This window comes from Trichosurus vulpecula, chromosome 1, assembly GCF_011100635.1.
Source record: "Trichosurus vulpecula isolate mTriVul1 chromosome 1, mTriVul1.pri, whole genome shotgun sequence".
Taxonomy (NCBI): Eukaryota; Metazoa; Chordata; class Mammalia; order Diprotodontia; family Phalangeridae; genus Trichosurus; species Trichosurus vulpecula.
In genome coordinates, this window is record NC_050573.1 from 436,875,431 (window position 1) to 436,895,393 (window position 19,963).

Below are 19,963 nucleotides of genomic sequence, written 5' to 3' on the forward strand. Positions count from 1 at the left end.
TGGGACATCAAGTGAAACCAAAATGTCTCCAAGGCAATTGGTAATGCAGTAGCAAATCTTGATAGAGGAGCTAGGGCCATATATATATAGGTAGGAAAGTCAACTGTATAGAAATAACTGAACCCATGGCAGATGAGATCACGTAAGAGAAGGTAAAGAGTGAGAAGAAAAGAGGGACTGAAAACAGAAGAACCATGGTCAAGAGTAGCGAAGGATGAGAAACAAATGGGTTGTGGCCTCCCCTCACTATACTGAATATATCCACATTAATGATATCACTGACCTACTGACCTATATATTTATTGAGAGCCTAATATATTGCTAGAACTGTGCTTAGGCACTCTATTATACATAGGCAAAAATGAAATAGTCCCCATCATCAGGGAAATTATATTGTGTTGGGAGATATATAGATAAATAAGTATATGAAATATAAATAAATATGAAGTAAATTGGGGGGACATCAGGAGAGGCTTCATGTAAAAGGAGTTGATTGGGCAGAATTTTGAAAGAAATTAGGGATTTCAAAAGATAAAGGAGTAGGACAGTAGTTTTAAGTTTCTTTATTTTGCTGTCTAAATTCCTCTAAATGCCCCATTTATTCTGCAGAATCATTCATGACGCCAGACCACAAATCAACATTTCTAGATTTCAGTCAACTAAGCAAGGTAGACAGTATCCTGATTGCTTAGAAATAGAGTGGAATGCTTGGAACACTGTGATATAAAATACAAAATTATTAGAAGGCCCTGACTCCTGATCCCATTAAACTACATATTCCTTGTGTCCACTTGCAGTGACTTCTGAAATAGCAATCCGTGATGCCAAGTTATTAGAAACCTTGAGCCTCTTGACCTTTGTGGAGTTATGTGTCCCTGGCATCCAAATGCACCCTCCCCCAGGTCCTGTAAATCCACCCTATGTTGCGTAAAGAAATAGTTTTGGCATGTTTATACCTAATTCTCAAGAGAGGAGCTCGGCTATTCCTAGCCCTACTGGGAGGTACCCTTTTGCAGCTAGTTTGGTCACTTGCAGCCAAAAGGTATATAAGACCTCTGGAGATCATGGCCATCCCCAGAGACATGGATGGCTTGGTGCCATGCATGACTGCCCCGCTCTCCCTTTATGACCATGTAACTTTGGCTCTTTCTGTTTTTGTTGCTTGTTTCCTTGAGGCTGCTGGCTGGGCATGACCTCCAGCCCCAAGTTCCCTACCTCCTCACACGGTCAGTAAAATACTTGCTGAGCATCATTTTGGCATGTCAAGTTCTTATTTCTTGAGGACTCCTAACCCTTGCAGGCTCTTCCTGGAACAAACACCTTGAATGAACTGCCTGGTTCTAAAGTTCTTTGAATCTAACTGTCACCTTACTCCAATGAAAGGACGGACCATAAACAATAAGTAACCAGTCAATAAGCATTTATCAAGCCCCTGTTACGTGTGAGGCACTTTGCTAAGCCCTGGGGATACAAAGAAAGGCAAAACACAATCCTCATTCTCAAGGAGCTCACGGTCTAATGGTGGGGACAACATGCAAACAACTACATACAAACAGGACATTTATAGGATTAATTGGAAATAATCAATAGAAGGTCAGCACTAGCATTAGGGGACATGAGAAAAGACTTCTTGTAGAAGGATGGGATTTCAGCTGGGCCTTAAAGGAAGCCAAGACGGGGAGATGAAGAGGAAGAACATTCTAGGCATGGACAAGGCAGGAACAGCAAGGAGGCCAGTATCACTGGGTCTGAGTCACAGAGTATACTGTGAGAGTATGTGTAAAAAGTCTGGAAAGATAGAAAGGGTCCAGACTTTGAAGGATTTTGAATGCTAAACAGAGGATGTGGTCACATCGTGCCTTAGGAAGATTAATTTGACAGCTGAGTGGAGAACAGACTAGAGTGGGGAGAGACTTGAAGCCAAGAGACTAAGCCAGCAGGCTGTTGTAAATTGGGGTCAACAGGTCAAGGACCTGAGATTTTGTAAGTGTGGGACAGCTAACAGAAAACAACAATTTAGGATAATTTATAGTTTAGAACAGGTTGATATTCCCTTCAAAGATCCAGATTTCTTAGTACTTTAATTTTCTAAACTTCCAGGACATATATTTTCATGTCACCCTAGCTGCTCAGCCACACATGGGGGCTATTCATCCCCTTGATGCAACTATCACACGTAAATGTCTCTCTTCAATTTTCCAGAAGTCTGAAACCCTACTACCTGATTATACCCAATCATTTCATCTTTCCATATGCCTTACTTCTCTTTAACTTCTTTGTCCTTCCCAGTGACCTTCAGTTCCTTCAACTCTAGGTTCTCCCAGGCCATCACTCATAAGCTGGCTTTACTTTTCTCCCTTCCCAGTCTTGTCCCTAGAGTCGAATTTACGTTGTCCTTTACCTTTGAATCCTTTTCCTCTTTGCCTCAGCCCTGGATTACCTTCTATTTCTACTCACTTTCCATATCTGCTAGCCTATTGGAGAAATCACCCAAGGGGTATCATTCAACCATGCTTAATGAATGCACTAAAATTTTTATCATCGGCTTTGAACTAGACCTTCTTTGCCACAGGGCAGTGCTTTTATTCTTCCTTAATTAAGTCTTTGTCACACTCCCTAGGTCTTTCCCTTCTGCCTACAAATGTATATAGGACTCTCCTAAACTTAAAAAACCCTACCATTGCTTCAAGTTATCCTGTATGTCTCCTCCCTTTCAAGAGTCAAAATCCTAGAAAAAGCTATTATACCTGCTGCCTCCACTTCCTCTGGATTTATTTCTCCACCCTTTGAAATCTGGTTCCTGACCTTATCCTTCAGCTGAAACTACTTTCTCTAGTGTTAACAATGGCCTCTTAGTGGCCAAATCCTTCCTCAGTCATCATCCCTGTCCCTCTCCCTAACTGTTGGGATGCTCCAAGATTTAGTGTCAGGGAGCTCTTCTTTCCCTATGCTCTCTCTCACTGATTGTCAGTTCCTGTGGGTTTAATCATTGGCTCCACGTACACTATTCCCAGATCTATAAATCCCCTCCTAGTTCTCCTAATCTCCACAATCCCACAGCACCACCTACTACTGGACATTTCCCATACAATGTCCCATAAGCATCTTAAATGAAATATGTCCCAAACAATTCATTAACTTTCTCTCAAATCCACTCTTCTTAACAGCTTTACTTTGAGAACACCACCATTCTTTATCTCAGATTCACAACCTTGGAGTCACTTTTGATGCCTCTTGTTGCCTTAATCGCCGTAGTTAAACCCGCTGCTAAGTCTTGTTGCCTCTACCTCTACAACATCTCCCACAGCCAACCCCTTTTCTTTACTCACACAGCAACCATCTTAGTGTAGGCCTCCCCTGGACATTGTAATAGCCTTCTAATTGCTCTCCATGTCTCAGTGCAGTTGCTTCCCTACACATCTATCTGCCAGAATAATATTCCTAAAGCATAGGTCTGACCATGTCACCCCCCTGCTCCAAAGGCTATTCTGGCTTCCTTTTGCTTCTAGGAGAAAATACAAGGTCCTTTGTTTGGCCTTTAAAGTCCTTCATAGTCTGGCCCCAGCCTACCTTTTTTCACACATTACTGCCTTTCCCACACCCTTCATTGTTGCCAGACGTGGCCCACTGGCATTTTCTGACACACAACATTCTAGCTCTTATCTCTGGACCTTTGTACGAGCTGCCTATCCCCCATGAGTGGAATGCTGTCTCTCCTCCCAACTCCCCCTCCTGCTAGGGTTCCTAACTTCTTTCAAAGCTCTGCTTAAATGCCACCTCCTAAAGAGTCCATTCCCTAATCTCCCCCTTAATCCCATCTGCTAATGCTCCCCCTTCCCCCAACCAACTACTTTGTCTTTTCTTTGTACGTGTAGTATTTATACAGTTACTTCTATGTGTACACATTGTTTCCCTGGCTAGGATGCCAGTTTTTTGAGGTCAGAAAATGTTTCAATTTTCATTTGCTTCTCCAGAGCCCAGCAGAGTGCCTGCCACATAATTTACTTAATACATGCCTGCTGATTGACTTCCCTACTCTTAAAACTTCAGGGCCTAGTGAAGATTTCCTCTAAGTCTCTTGACATTATGCTGATACCAATACAACACTCAGGCTGTTTGTTATCTTATGTTCTTGTTATGTGATTGGCCTAGCCTTTCTTAGGGTCATAGAATTCCTTGTCTTCTGAGTTTGTTTTTGCAAGCAATTTATTATTGGCGATGTGTTGCGTTTTATTTGTACCAGTCATGCATCTCTCCATAGCCCTTTGGTTGAGCCCCATTTTCATATGATGGAGATTGTTATACATGATCCGAAGTCTCATATATCACCAGAAAAATCCCTGTTAAAAGGATAGAGTTTTTTTGTTTGTTTCAGAAGAAACTTGATTTAATCTTTAATATTTTGTGTCTTAGATTTTTCACTTACTCATACCACATTACGCCAGAGTTTTATGGACCAGTTTGGGAAATGCCAGTCAGAGGTACCGTGACAGCTGAGAATGAGGAAATGCTACATGCTAATCTATCTTTGTTCCTCTTGTAAGTCATGTCCAAAAGAACAAGACTAGCTCATTGTCAAACATTCCTAATGTTGTCTTGCTCCAAGTTTGAGCCTCGCGAACTCTCTATACCAAGGTATTTCAGCTTCTCTTCTAAAACAGTTTTTATAATTATTAAGTTATTTTTAAAATGATTGTTATTCAATCCTGTTATTCAAGTGTTTAACATTAACTGATTTTTTAAAATTTTATTCTTGATTTAATCTTTGGCAATTTATATAGTCATAGTTTCTTCAGTGAAGCATGACCATATTGAACCCTCAGGAGTAAAACATAAGTTCAGTATTAAGGTTTAATGATGGGATTTTTTAAATAAAAGCTTCTGGGAAGGTAGGAATTCTGCAGAAATAGAAGATTCTTTGGGTAAAAAAGTGGGAGAGCTAAATATTTCACTACACACCTATAAATTGACTTTTGGAATATTGGTCCTCCAATATCCAGCATTGCTTTTTTAAAATAATGGATGTCATTAAATTTAGATGTTAGAGATATGAATAGTTTTATCTGCGTATATATTTTACCTGAAGCATTTGGTAGAGCATAGATATACCTATGTGCATGGGGGGGGAGGGTAACTGTGTCTCATGACACTGAGTTCTTTATCAGGATCTTAAAAAAAAAAAAACACCACCAAAACCCAGTAGCTTAAAACATACAGGTGATTGGTTTTTTGGGCTTCAGCCATGTAGACAATAGAGCCCTGAATTCTTACAAACTCCAGAACCCTCTCCACTTAGCACTTATGCTAATGGATACTTATCTAATTTTACTTAAATTGATAAAACTGTTGACTGACTTTAATCAGTAAATTGATTAAGCCCCCACTGTGTGAGACACTCTACTAGGCTATACACTCTGTACCAGGGAGCATTTGATAATTGAATGAAGTTGGTACAATAAATAGGAACAAGACTAGCAAACTATTCTAGCCCAAGTGATAATGGTAAATGCATTTCATATGATGAGTTCAGCGGCAAACTGGAGTAATGGCCTAGTTAGTGGAGCTGCTAACATTCAACAGAGCACTCAGTCCGTATGAGGCCTTCCAGTTAGAACCAAGGTTAACCGAGGTAGACAATAAATGTACAAGGGTACAATAAAAAGATGGCAGGGCAGGGGTGACTTGGGATGGGAAATACCTTTATTTGGCTTTAATTTTCTTTTTTTGTTGATACCTTTTGTCCTTACATCATATTCATTTCTGAATATATTCCTTCTCATCTGTTAACAGAAGTTTAAGAAAGATGAGAACGGTATTTTAAAAACCCAAGCAGCACATGAATTGTGTCTTGTTATTCTACTGGGGGGGATACTTTTAAATGTTTTTAAAAGGTAAACATTCATGTTTCATACCAGAAAATTCTGCTGTCCTTGGCACATGGTACTTGTTTGGTGATCAGCCCCATGGGTACAGTTTTTAATCTTATCTAGCATGTACAAAACACCTCATTCCAGTTCTACTTCGGAGGAAAGCATAACTAACTGTACTGTGTGTTGTTTTTTTTGCTTGTTTTTTTACTGTACAGGCATGTGGGCTTTTCTGGGACTAGAGATCATGGGGACTGTGTGTTCTTTTGATCAACATGGTAGAGGTTGTATGGGAGAATTCATGTTTGTATATTATACCCTAACTAAAACCAAGTGCTGTTTGAATGTGAAAGGTTTTTCAGGGACCCCAGTCTCTCAATGCCAAAATTTGTGCTTCTAATTTTGTTCATCTCCCAAATTATTCTGGAAAGTTAACTGGCAAATGATGGAATATTTTTAAAAATCTTTTTACATAACTCTTTTAGAAGCAGTAGCAAATGTGAAGTTAAGCTATAATGCTTGCTTAGCTTATGTTTTCCTTAGTGCTAACTAGCTTTCATTGTCTTTTCTCAAAATTGCATATTAAATGGAACAGCCTGTTTTATTTGAACAGAAGTGATAAATTCAAATTAATTTTTCACATAGTTGAGATGTCAGGCCTAAGTACTTAAAAATCCGCTGTTTTGGATGAAGTTATTTTTACCTACTGAAGGGAGAAAATCACTTTGTAGATACTTATTGTTAAATACAATTATAAGAAAAAATATTTCATAGCACAGTTTGAGAATATATCTTTTAAAGCCTTTATTATGTTCATTAATAAAAACTTAGCTATGTTTCTATAAGCAAAAAAGAATTGAAATTAAAAGAAAGGTTCCGTTCAGTGAAGATGTCAATGTGTGACTTGTAACATAATCTAATGAAGAACTGAAGTGAATAAAAACAGACTGAATTATTCAGTTCAAATTCAATAACTATTAAGTACCCAGCTAGTACAAGACACTGTGCTAGGCAACAGGGGTACAAAAATAGCTCTGGATCCTCAAAGGAATTTACAGTCTTATAGGGGAAAGGAAACACATACACACACACACACACATACTCATACTTTGATCATTACAGCTGTATTATAACAATGTGGCCTGTTGGATAGAGTGCTGGACTTGCAGTCAAGAGGATCTGAATCTGAATCTTACTTCAGCCATTTGTGACCCCGGGCAAGTCATTCAACCCTCTCTCACTCTGTTTCCTCATCTGTAAATAGTGGATAATAATATTGGCAGTAAGAGGGTTGTCGTAATGACTGAGTGAAATAACATATGTAAAGTGTTTCACAGACCTAAAGTGCTATATGAATACAAGCTATTGTTATTATTCATACTTACTAGAAGATGAGCAGTTCAGTGCATAGGAGAGGTGATAATGGCCTGAAAGGTCCAAGGAGAGAGAGAATAAAGACCACTAATCCATTATATGATCAGTGGCCTACAAACCGCACCCCCGCCTTCATCTGTGTATATTTGCCCATTTATAAATAATATACATGTAGTATTTTACTAATTATTATGTATGCTATAAAGCAACAAAAATTAAAAAGCTGAAATAACATTTTAACCAGAGTGACATTTTCTTTATTGACAAAAGGACCTATCAATAAATCAGCAAGGGTTTATTAAGTGTCTACTCCGTGCCAGGCATGGTACTGGGAATACAGGTACAAAAAATAAAGCAATTCCTCTTTGCGAGAATCTTACATTGTAATGGAGGAGATAACAAGCGAGAATAAAATACATGTAACATACATATACATTTAATAAATGCAAATTAGAGAAAGCAGTTAAATGTGGGTAGTTTCTGAGGAAGGGCATAATTTGCTACATGTGCAGGTAGGGAGTGTGATGTGAATGAGCCAGCTTTGAAAATAATATTTTATTTATTAGAGGTTCATGGAATAGCGGATAAAAGAACTGGCTTTAAAATCCACAAGATCTGGGTTCCTGCCTCTCATATACACTGGTTGTGATCCTTTCAGTACTCTAGTCTAGGGCAGGTAATCCAAGACTAAGTTGTAGAGATGGTGCTGACTTGCATTGGTAGAGGGAGTTTTCTTACTAGGAGTGTCCTATGTTAGTAGAATCACATAAGTTTAAAAATAATTAATTTAATTAATGTATACATATACACTATTAATATTACCATAAGTAGTTATAGTATATCATGTGATAGTTATACTATATCATATTGAATAAATTAATATAATACTTAACTAAGAAGTGAAAAAGTTAAGTTATAGAATCCCATTCCAATCCCCAAAACCTGTTTTGCTGAGTAAAATATTATTCATAATTATTTTGTTGAGCACAGTGTGATTTGACATGCCTTATTATTTTTGAAAGTTGTGGTTTAACACTTATTAATCCAAGTGATTCGAGGGTCTGGTTCTAAGTTTATTCTTATTTAAATACTTGTTAAATACTTGGTTTCTTGGTATTTCATATAGATCCAAATGGAGGCTTTATTGACTATTTACTAAATCCTGGCATTCACATTTTCAGTCCTATTACTTGTTATTCATAGGTTTTTGTTGAAATTCATCTACTAAATTTGCATCTTCTATGACGTTAATCCATTCTTGCTAACTAATCGAAGGCAGTGTATTTTGTATTTTTAACAAGTGGTTTCGAAATCTACTGAAGTTCTTTGCTAGGGAGATAATTAATCAGGATAGAAAATTCTGTCTCCAAATTTGTGTGTAGATAATTAGAGTTTTTATACTTGATACACAGTGCTTTCAACAACCCAGAGAGGAAAAAAGTAAGAAGATAGGGTGGTCAACATTGGCAAAATGCTGGAGAAAGGTGATGGATGAGGACTGTGGGAAGGCCACCAGATTTGGCAATTAAGTGATCCGTGACAACTTTGGAGAGAGCAGTTTCAGTTGAGTGATGAATTACTTATAACTAAAAGGAAGAGAATTTTGGAGATTAGGATAGCAATGATAAGGACAGAAATAGGGAAGTTGTTGGAAGGGTTTAGGAGGAAAGATAATCTCTGAGATTATCTTTAACAGCTCAGTGTCCCATTGAAAATGAAAAGGGGAGAGGCTCTTATCAGCCACTGCCTATAAACTGAGAGCACACTCTGAGGAGAGACACACGAGCTACAGCCCCGCGATCATCTGGGTATGTTGAGGAGGGAAGAAGGGATTTTTCCCAACTGTACTTCAGTTAAGGTGCAGAAGGGGAGAGGATGAGAACTTAACAGAGCCACAGGAGACAATCTAAGGGAGGAGACACAGTGGAGAAGTATTGGAGTTACAGAAAACAGGTGAAGGGAGTGGTGTAGTCCTGTCCAGACAAGCCCTGAGATTGGCTATTGTGGGGAGGGGAGGATATGAGTAAACTTCCCAGTCTCTGGTTCTCTTGGGATTGTGCCATGGGCCATTTCGGGAGCACAATCAGACTGAATTTTTTCCTCTTAGCACTGTGTTTGGTACATAGTAAGCTCTTAAGAAATGTCTGTTGCTTGATCTGTGATCAACAATCAACACTAACCCAGGAGATTGAGGAAAGTATTGTAAATAAGATGGTAACACCTGATCTGGGTCTTGAATTAGAAGTGATTTTCTAGTGGACTCAGATTAAAGGATTTGGAAAGTCAGTCTTTCAGGTGTGGGGGATAGGTATGTTCAAAGGTGCCGAGGCAAGAGAATCTAGAGATCTAGGAATAGGTATTTGGCTGGGAAGAAGAGCGTTTGAAAGGGAATACCAGGAAATGAAACAGCAAAGTGAAACCAGATTGTGGATAGCTTTGATATTTGCTGTAGGCATGGGGAACCACTAAGAGGAGTTACATAGCACAGCAAATGCTGGATTTAGAGTCAGGTGGAGCTGAGTTCTAGTCTTGCCTCCGACACTTACTAACTCTGTGACCCTGGACAGGTCACTTAACCCCTCAAAACTCCAGTTTGTTCATCTGTAAAACAGAAATAATAGCACCTACTTACCTCACAGGGTTGTTTTGAGGATCATATTTTATTTACATTTATTTATATTATTTTATTTTTTATATATATGTATATATATATATTATATATATATATATAATTTATAGGACCTTAAAGTGCTATCTAAACACCAGCTGTTATTAATTTTAAACAAAGGAATGTGGTGATCAAATCTTTGCATTAGAAAAATTACTTTGGCAGGGTGAGGCTAGATCATAGATAGAAATTAGAGGGTGGAGGCATAAATGCTTGCCAAATGGATATTAAAATCCAGCAAGAGCCGATAAGAATATGAACAAAGTCAATGGTATTGTGATGGGAGAAAAAGGGAAGTGACATACATGAGGGAAATTGTGGAGTTAGGACAGGATTTGACAGCTGATAGGTTGTGGTGAAGGACAAGCATCAGGAATGATGTAAGGGTTTTAAATTGGAGACTGAGAGGGTGCTAGGGCTATCAGTAACACTAACATTCTCACCAACACTAAGAGAAATGGGGAAATTAAAAGGAGGAGCATGTTTATGACAGAAGATGATTTTAATTTTGGACTTATGAAGATCACAGAAAGAAATTAGCATATGAAAAGTCCAATTAAATTAAATGGTTTCTAATTAACACATATAATTTGATAACCTGTGTATCCAACACAGAAATTCTGATTTCTTTAGAGTTGCATAAATCTGACATTATGCAAGGTATCCCAAAAGTTTTAGTGTATTTTTAAGCTTTAATTGTTTTCTTTTGGGACCCCCTGTATAAATCATATCATTTAATAGTACTACTTGTTGATCCTTCTTACATACTTTTTTATTTTTACAAGGTAAATAAAAACTGATGGATCTAAAAATTTTTATATTTATGATTATATATTCCATTTTTAATCAGAGCAATTTTATTTACCATATTTTTACAGTTTTAAAAATCTCCATGGAAAATTTTTGAGAAAAAAGATGACTGGCATTATAGAAATATTTTTAGAAATAGAATATTCAGTTACCCATGTCAAATAAATAAACTATTCCTGCAAAATCCCCCTTACCCTGAGCAAATAATGAGGAGCACCTAATTTTAAACTGTCTTCAATATCTTATATACATTTACATAAACTTTTAATTATAAAATTGGTTAAATCATACATCAAGGAACCAAAAGAAACCTAAATGAAAAGAAATCTAAACCCCTGCCAATCTTGACTGTTCAATATTATTATTATTTTTTTTTGGAGGGGAAAAGGCAGGGCAATTGGGGTTAAGTGACTTGCCCAAGGTCACATAGCTAGTAAGCGTGGCAAGTGTCTGAGACTGGATTTGAACTCAGGTCGTCCTGACTCCAGGGCCGGTGCTCTACTCACTGGGCCACCTAGCTGCCCCGGATGTTCAATATTATGATCAGTTACAACTTACCAACTTTTTAGACATGTCTCATACTTGAGTGGAAAAATTGTATGTATAGATACAAAGCCAAAACCCTCAAAATTATGCATTGTAGTATCTTCTCTTAAAATTAATTCATTCTCACAGGCTTAATTGTGCTAATTTCATAATTTTTTATTAATAGTCAAAAGGTTGTTAAGCTGTTATATTGTAAATGTATATATTAAGAAATCTTGTATGATTTTTTTCTCCCTTTCTCTCTTCCTTCCCCCTTCCCTAAGATGGCATGTAATCTGATATTGGCTATACATGTACAATCATATTTAAGTAAAAAAACCCATGCATTCATTCCTGTAATTCCTCTTGGTTTCTGTGCTACACTCATTCCGACTAAGCACACACCACACATTCATTGAAATATTCAAACTTGAGTTGAGCTTGGTTTATCACTAGATGGCGATGTTGCCGGCTGGTACAATTAGGTAGTTGGTAGCCGAGTTCCTCTACAGACAGAGGGTGTTTATATGGAATCCAAGGAATTCTTAGTCCTTTGTTACTAGTCAAGTCTTTATTAACCAACTATGTAACTGTGGAGATTATAGTCTGTTGGATCATTTATACCCCTGCTTCCTGGCACTTGATTGAAACCTGCCATGATCATCTTCTAGCCATTCTTTTCTAAAGCCCTCCTACTCACAGGGATGAGAGGAGGAAGAAGAGGAGGCAGCGTGCTCCTTGTTCCTCACACCCTTGCTCTATACTAGCAACCTGGTCAAGCATGGTGCAGTGGAAAAGAGGATGTTAGAGGATAAGAATTCAAATCCTAGTTCTTCTGGGCCTCATTTTCCTCATTTCAGTAGATGATCTCTAAATATAACTGCCCCTGTCAACTTCTTTGAAGTTCATGCCTTCCATTTTTCTCTCATCCTTACAGATCAAGGTTACTTCCACTACCCACTTCTTTCATCATCTGACTCAGTCTTCTTCTTATACTAATTCGCCCCCCCCCCCGCCATTAACAATCATTTTTTCTTCATTCCACTCCCCATCCATTCAAGAAAAACAAAACCCTTTTAAAACATACATAGTCAAGCAAAACAAAATCCTACACTGGCCATGTCTGAAATACATGTCTCATTATTCTGTATCTTGGGTCTATTACCTCTCTGTCAGGAGGCAGGTAATATACATCTTCTTAGAGATTGCAACAGCCTGTCATTAGCAGGAAATACATAGCAGGGTTAGTAATATTTGTTGTCACTTCAATTTAGCTAGGCCCCTTCCTTTCTTTTCCATGAAACTGGGTTTTATTGTTGTTGTTAGTCAGCAACTAGATTTGTGAACTTTCCAATATTTCATTCTGCCTAACCTAAGGTAATAAATTAAGGAGGGACCAGTTAGAGACCAGGATGCAAAAGAGATGAAGAGGAAAGTGACTTAAATTGGTTCTTCTGAACATGGATGCTTTTTAAAAAGACTTCTATCATTTTTGCATTATTTGATTTTTATTTCTAAGTCTTAATGGTTAGCAAGTTCCTCACTCTTTAAAAAATTATATACATTATATTCCCTTCTACTAATAAAGAAGTTTAGTTTAGAATTGACTCTGGCAGCCCTGAGATTATATGTGATGTGGATGCATATATATTTATATGCACATGTGTATACATACATACATATTGTGAATATATAAATATATGCGTATTTCTATATTATATATTCAGATGTATCTATATATACATATATATGTATATGTAGACACATATTTTTACATCTTAAATCAGTTTATTTTGTTTTTCCATTTTTTTTTTTTGGCTAGGCTCACCTAATTCTCTTTCTTTTTTCATTCAACAGTCTGTAGTAAAATAATAGGGTCACACCAAAAGCTGAGTGAAAGTGTGAAGAATCAGATGGTTCTTAAATGATATGCTCTTACAGTCAGCCTCTTTAATTTCACATCTGTGAACTATTAGGGAAAGTATTACAGGAGATTTCTCCTGTAGCATCTTGGTAACTGGAACCAGTCGATATGTATCTTAATTAGTTAATGGTCCGTGTCTTGTAATTTGAGAAGCAAAAGATTGGAAGGTGAGCCAAATGAGTTCGTTTTCAAGGGGTCTTTCTATATGGCAGTTTAAATGATTATTGGACTTATATTTTGGTTAAAACTTCTGCTTTTAAATAGTGTTCACATGAATTATTAGGCTTTTATATGTGGTCATCTAAAGATGTAATTGAATGGGATTTTTAGTGGCTTCAGTGAAATAGAAAATGTATTTTTTCTTGAGAAATTACAGTGCATATTTTTATTATAGCTAGAAAATAAAACCTAAATTTTGTACAAAATTATAAAATTAACTTATTAATCCACAATCTGTGATTGGTCCTGTGCTGCAGATGACATTTTCCTCAATGACTTGGTTAGAAGCATGGCTTTCATTCTTATCAAATTTTCACAGGGCACAAAGCCATTTGATAAGTAACATGTTAGGGACAAGTAACAGGTTAGATAACAGAGCCAGGATCCAAGAGTCTTAACAGGTTAGAAGGTTCCATTGAATTTAATAAAACTGAAATTTAATAGGGCTAAGTAAAAAGCTTTAATTAAAAAATCAACTGTATAGGTACAAGATTGGTGAAATATGACTACACAGAACATTGTCTGAAAAATATCAAGGTGTGTTGGTGGACTGTAGGTGCAATGTGAATTAATAGTGTAGTATGTTGTCAAAAAAATTAATGTGCTCTTAGGCTGCATTGAGAGGTGATGGTGCCAGGACTATGATTGTGATAGTTATACTTCATTCTACCCTGGTCAGAACACCTCTGGAGTATTGTGTTTAGTCCTAGGTACCAAATTTTAGGAAAGGCATTGACAAATAGTAGGGCTACAAGTATGATGAAGGGATTCAATTTCATGCCCTATGAGGATTACTTAAAAAGAACTGGGGCTATTTAGTCCCAGAGAAGAAGAGAAATCCTAGCTGCGCTGTGATAGCTGTCTCAAAGTATTTGGAGCACTATAATGAATGATTGAACTTGTCTTTCATCCCAAGGAGCGAAACTGGGAGCAATGGGTGAATGCTTTCTGATAAATGGAATTATCCTAAATTGGATTTTGTGGGTCTCCTCTCACCCAAACCCCCACCTCTACCACCAGAAAATCTTTAAACAGGCTGAATAAGCATTTGGCAAGTATGTGGTTAGAGGGGATTCTTGCCAAGCAGGGGGTTGATATAGGACCCTTCCAGCTCTGAGATTCTGTGATTGGTCATAGCTTCCATCTCATTACTGAGACTATGTCACTGTCAAGTAGTTGGTAGAGAATACAGACCAGAATTCAGCAAGTTGTGTATTTTGGCTTGAGAGTTTTTCCACCCCGTGGGTATCTCTGTTTTCTAGTCTCAAGAAGAATGTAAACATGATACTGATTTGGTCAAGATTTTATTTAATTAATTTATAGCTTTACTTCATTTGACTTCAGTTTTAATGTTGGTTGTTAAAACATTGAGCTAACATAAAATATGAATAGTAACAGAAAAGAAAATAATGTCTAAGATTAGTCTTATTGAGTATCTATAATTGGGTACTAGTTGGTCTGACTACATAAAATAGTTTTAACTTTCACAATCAGGATAAACTTTGACCTGAAACAATATAGAAAAAAAACTCTACAACTGAAGGATTCCAGGCATAGTTCATAGGAGCATAGATCTAGAACAAGAAGGGCCCTCAGAGACCATAGATTTTATTTCAACTTCATTTTACAGATGGGGAAACTGACACCTAGGGAGGCGAAATCACACAGGGAGAAAGGAAGAGGTAGGATTTGAAACCAGGTGCTCTGATTCCAGAGACAGTGTTCTACCTTACCAGGCTGCCTCCCCCTGGTTTATTAGCAGTTTCTTCTACCTTTTAAAAATCAAATTTCTAGGGCAGAGCTGTTACAGGAATGCAGCAATGCTGCGGCATTTCATATTAAAGGAGATATTGAAAAGAAGTCCAGAGTGATTATTTTCTCTGATTTTTATTGGTAAAGGCTTTCCATGAGGAAACATGCTACAAGTAGTTTACCACAAAAATCTGTCAAGATTTTGATAGATCTTTCCCCTGATATTGGCTCCCAAAACAGCTTTTTGAAGCAGAATGTAAAAAGACCACAGTGTAACTTGCTGTAAGTCCTATCAGTTTGACTTCTATAAACATACTCAGTTTGTGCTAAATCAGAAAAGTAGTGCGAAAGTGCTATTGAATGATGTGAAGTTATATTCCATACATTTTAGTCCACTAGGGGGCACAGTTCTGGGTCTGGAGTCAAGAAGATTTGAGTTCAAAATGGGCTTCAAGCTTGTACTAGATGTGTGACCCTGTGCAAGTCATTAACCTCTATTTACATCAGTTTCCTCTACGGTAAAATGGGGGTAATATTAGCCATTACTTTCCATGGTTGTTGGGAGGATCAAATGAGATAATATTTGTAAAGTGGTCGGCACGATGCCTGGCATTTGATAGACACTTAATAAATCCTTGTTTCTTTCTTTTTACACTGTCTGGATTTAGTTATATTACAGATCTGAAATAATCTGACTAGAGATTATTTATAGAAGGCAGATGTCATTAGGAAAAATAAACTTTTAAAAGAGTAATGTGAAATTTTAAACATTTCTTCCTCAAAAGTCCTACTCTGATGTCTCATTGTGGCATGGAGTTTTCAAAGGTTATGCCAACTGAGGCAGGTCCTACTAAGCCTCAAAGACCAGTTATGAATCTTCTCTAGACTGTATGTGTCTTTTGTTCAACAGCCAGTCTAGCTAAGCATGGAGAGACTCGTCAGATAGATGTTTTGGCCACAGTAATTCTTGAATACCATTCACTAACTTATAGAGAAATTTTTTTGGAGGGGGTAGGAGGTAGGAAAACAAGTGGGTAAGAGTATATAAGAAAGAGAAACACAATAAATAGTCATAATGATCATGAATGAAATGAATTCATCCATAAAGTGGAAGGTCACAAGATGGATTAGAAATTAGACTCAAACAACATGTTCTTTCTCTTCTTTTTTAAAAAATAAGAAACATACTTGAAATATGAAGATTCATACAGTTAAAATGAAGGATTGGAGCTGAATTTATTATGACTGATGAATAAAAAAAAGTAGGGGTGGCAATTATTTCAGACAAGGTAACAATAAAAATAGACATGGAAAAAGTAAAAATAGAGATAACTATAGAAATTATACTTAAAAGAATAATAGGTAATGAAAAATGTCGATATTTCATATAAATATATAGACGTATATTTATATGTCTACATATACATGTACTGAGTGACATGGCATCTAAGCAGTGAAAGGAAATACTACCATAATTAAATGACTTGCCTGTTGTCACATGGCCGCTAAAGTCAGAGTCAGAATTTGAACCCAGACCTTCCTGATTTTAAAGCAGGCTCTATATCCACTAGACTACACTTCCTCTCAGTAAAAAAAAAAAAAGAGAAAAATTTTAGAAAGATGGACAGAAAATGCAACCCATAGCCTGACAATGGCAATTAAGTTCACATTGTAGAGAGAAAGGGAAATGGTAGCTTTTCTCTCTGGTGTGTATTTGGCAGTTCAGCCCTCCAAAACAGCTTCTGTGCCCTGAAAAGCATTTTTGAAGCTTTTAGAAATAAAAATTTGAGAGAATCCTGGACTGTTACTGAAGAACAGAGCGAGTGCTCAAGTTATCTTCCTTCCCCACCACCACCTCCATAAAGAAGAATCTCTATGTGACATTTTTGAAGGCTGAAGCAAGTGAGAAGAGATGTGGAACATTGAGTGATCTGAAATGAAAGCCATTTGCCTAGAGATTGAACTTGCTTAATCTATTTTTAACTGTTACCTTCCTCTTTCCTTCCCCTACTACTACTTGTATTTCTTCACTCCTTTATAAATTTTTAGAAAACATTAAATATTGCCAATATAAAATTCTCTTCTTAAGACCTTAAGCTTTTTAGAAAGGAAAACTGTTATGCATAGCAAATAAAAAACAATTTTAGACTTTAGAAAAAGGTAACTTTAAAATGTTATTTGAGAAAGAAGTGTTGTACTCAGACTTTTAAAATTAACATTCTAGACTTTTGTTGGATAAAAGGCAATATGCCACAAAGTAAATTAAACCTTTTTTTTTACAATATATAAATAAATCTGATGATGGTAGAATTTGGCAATCCATAATATAGCAGTAGTTATTTTTTTGAAATATAATTTGTGATTTTAAAAAATGTAGTTGTGGGGGGCGGAGCCAAGATGGCAGCTGGAAAGCAGGGACTAGCGTGAGCTCCCCACTGAGTTTCTCCAAAAACCTATAAAAAATGGCTCTGAATCAATTCTAGAACTGCAGAACCCACAAAAACAGCAGAGGGAAGCAGGGCTCCAGCCTGGATGGTCTCTGGGTGAGTTCTATCCCACATGGAGCTGGGAGCTGGGAGTGGAGCAGAGCAGAGCCCAGCGTGAGCAGCTCCGACCAACCAGACCAGGAGCCAGGCAGAGCGGGCCCTAGCACCCTGCGGCAGTTACCAGACTTCTCAACCCACAAACACAAAAGACAGTGGAGAAGGATAGTGGGAAAATGGAAGGAATTCGTTGTTTGGCCACCGCCCCCAGGGCAGTGGAGGTGGGGCAGCTACAGCTGCTGTTGCTTCCGGCCCCAGGCCCACCTGGTGGGAAGAATTAAGTGGTGATCAGAGCAGGAGTGCACAGCCTGCTGAAGATCTAAGCCCAGTCCGGGTTGGGGGTTCTTGGGGAAGGAGGAGTGCTGGTGTGGCAGAGCTGGCGCATCGCCCCCCCACCCCCCCCACCCCCCCGCAAACGTGGAACATAGAACTATTTAGTCTACAAGCAGTCATACTCTGCTGAAAAACTCAAGGGTCAAGTTAGTTGGTTGGGAATATGGCCAGGCAGCGAAAACACGCCCAGATTCAGTCTCAGACTTTGGATTTTTTCTTTGGTGACAAAGAAGACCAAAACATACAGCCTAAAGAAGTCACCAAAGTGCAAGAGCCTACACCAAAAGCCTCCAAGAAAAACATGAACTAGCCCCAGGCCATGGAAGAGCTCAAAAAGGATTTGGAAAAGCAAGTTAGAGAAGTAGAGGAAAATTTGGGAAGAGAAATGAGAAGGATGCGAGAAAACCATAAAAACAAGTCAATGACTTGCTAAAGGAGACCCAAAAAATACTGAAAAATACACTGAAGAAAACAACACCTTAAAAAATAGACTAACTCAAATGTCAGAAGAGCTCCAAAAAGCCAATGAGGAGAAGAATGCCTTGAAAGGCAGAATTAGCCAAATGGAAAAGGAGGTCCAACGAACCACTGAAGAAAATACTACCTTAAAAATTAGATTGGAGCAAATGGAAGCTAGTGACTTTATGAGAAATCAAGATATTATAAAACAGAACCAAAGGAATAAAAAAATGGAAGACAATGTAAAATATCTCCTTGGAAAAACCACTGACCTGGAAAATAGATCCAGGAGAGATAATTTAAAAATTATTGGACTACCTGAAAGCCATGATCAAAAAAAGAGCCTAGATATCATCTTTCAAGAAATTATCAAGGAAAACTGCCCTGATATTCTAGAGCCACAGGGCAAAATAGAAATTGAAAGAATCTACTGATCGCCTCCTCAAATAGATCCCAAAAAGAAATCTCCTAGGAATATTGTCACCAAATTCCAGAGCTCCCAGGTCAAGGAGAAAATACTGCAAGCAGCCAGAAAGAAACAATTTGAGTATTGTGGAAACCCAATCAGAATAACCCAAGATCTGGCAGCTTCTACATTAAGAGATCGAAGGGCTTGGAATACGATATTCCGGAGATCAACGGAGCTAGGATTGAAACCTAGAATCACCTACCCAGCAAAACTGAGTATCATGCTCCAAGGCAAAATATGGACTTTCAATAAGAGGACTTTCAAGCTTTCTCAGTGAAAAGACCAGAGCTGAATAGAAAATCTGACTTTCAAACACAAGAATCAAGAGAAGCATGAAAAGGTAAACAAGAAAGAGAAATCATAAGGGACTTACTAAAGTTGAACTGTTTTGTTTAAATTCCTACATGGAAAGATGATGTGTATGATTCATAAGACCTCAATATCATAGTAGCTGAAAGGAATATGCATATATATATGTATAAGTGAATGTGCATGTATGTATATATGTATGTGTGTATATATATATATATATATAGATAGATAGATAGATAGATAGATATACACAGAGAGAGAGAGAGAGAGAGAGAGAGGGCACAGGGTGAGGTGAAGATGAAGGGAAGATATCTAAAAGAAATAAAATCAAATTAAGGGATGAGAGAGGAATATATTGAGATAGGGAGAGATAGAATGATGTGGATTATCTCGCATAAAGGTGGAAAGAGGAAGCAGTTCTGTGGGAGGAGGGGAGAGGGCAGGTGAGGGGGGGAATGAGTGAATCTTGCTCTCATCAAATTTGGCCTGAGGAGGGAATACCATGCCTACTCAATTGGGTATCTTACCCCACAGGAAAGAAGAGGGAGAAGATAAAAAAAGGGGGGGGATGATGGGGGTGGAGGTAATCAAAAACAAACACTTTGGAAAGGGGACAGGTTCAAGTGAGAAAATTCAATAAAGGGGGATGGGTTGGGAAGGAGCAAAATATAGTGAGTCTTTCACAACATGAGTATTGTGGAAGGGTTA

The 19,963-nt window shown here is 37.6% G+C and overlaps 1 protein-coding gene across 3 annotated transcripts in view; it reads left to right on the top strand.

The window, feature by feature from the left end:
- HOMER1 (homer scaffold protein 1) overlaps positions 1 to 19,963 on the top strand; it is a 171,058-nt gene that overhangs the window by 43,966 nt on the left and 107,129 nt on the right. For 2 of the 3 annotated variants that reach the window (XM_036734313.1, XM_036734329.1), the window contains exon 1: positions 4,566 to 4,635. The exons of the other annotated variant lie outside the window; for it this stretch is intronic. In XM_036734313.1, the coding sequence (XP_036590208.1) occupies positions 4,589 to 4,635 (47 nt within the window). In that variant the 5' untranslated portion in view covers positions 4,566 to 4,588. Of the gene's footprint in view, positions 1 to 4,565; positions 4,636 to 19,963 lie in introns of those variants that run through there. 3 annotated transcript variants of the gene reach the window in all.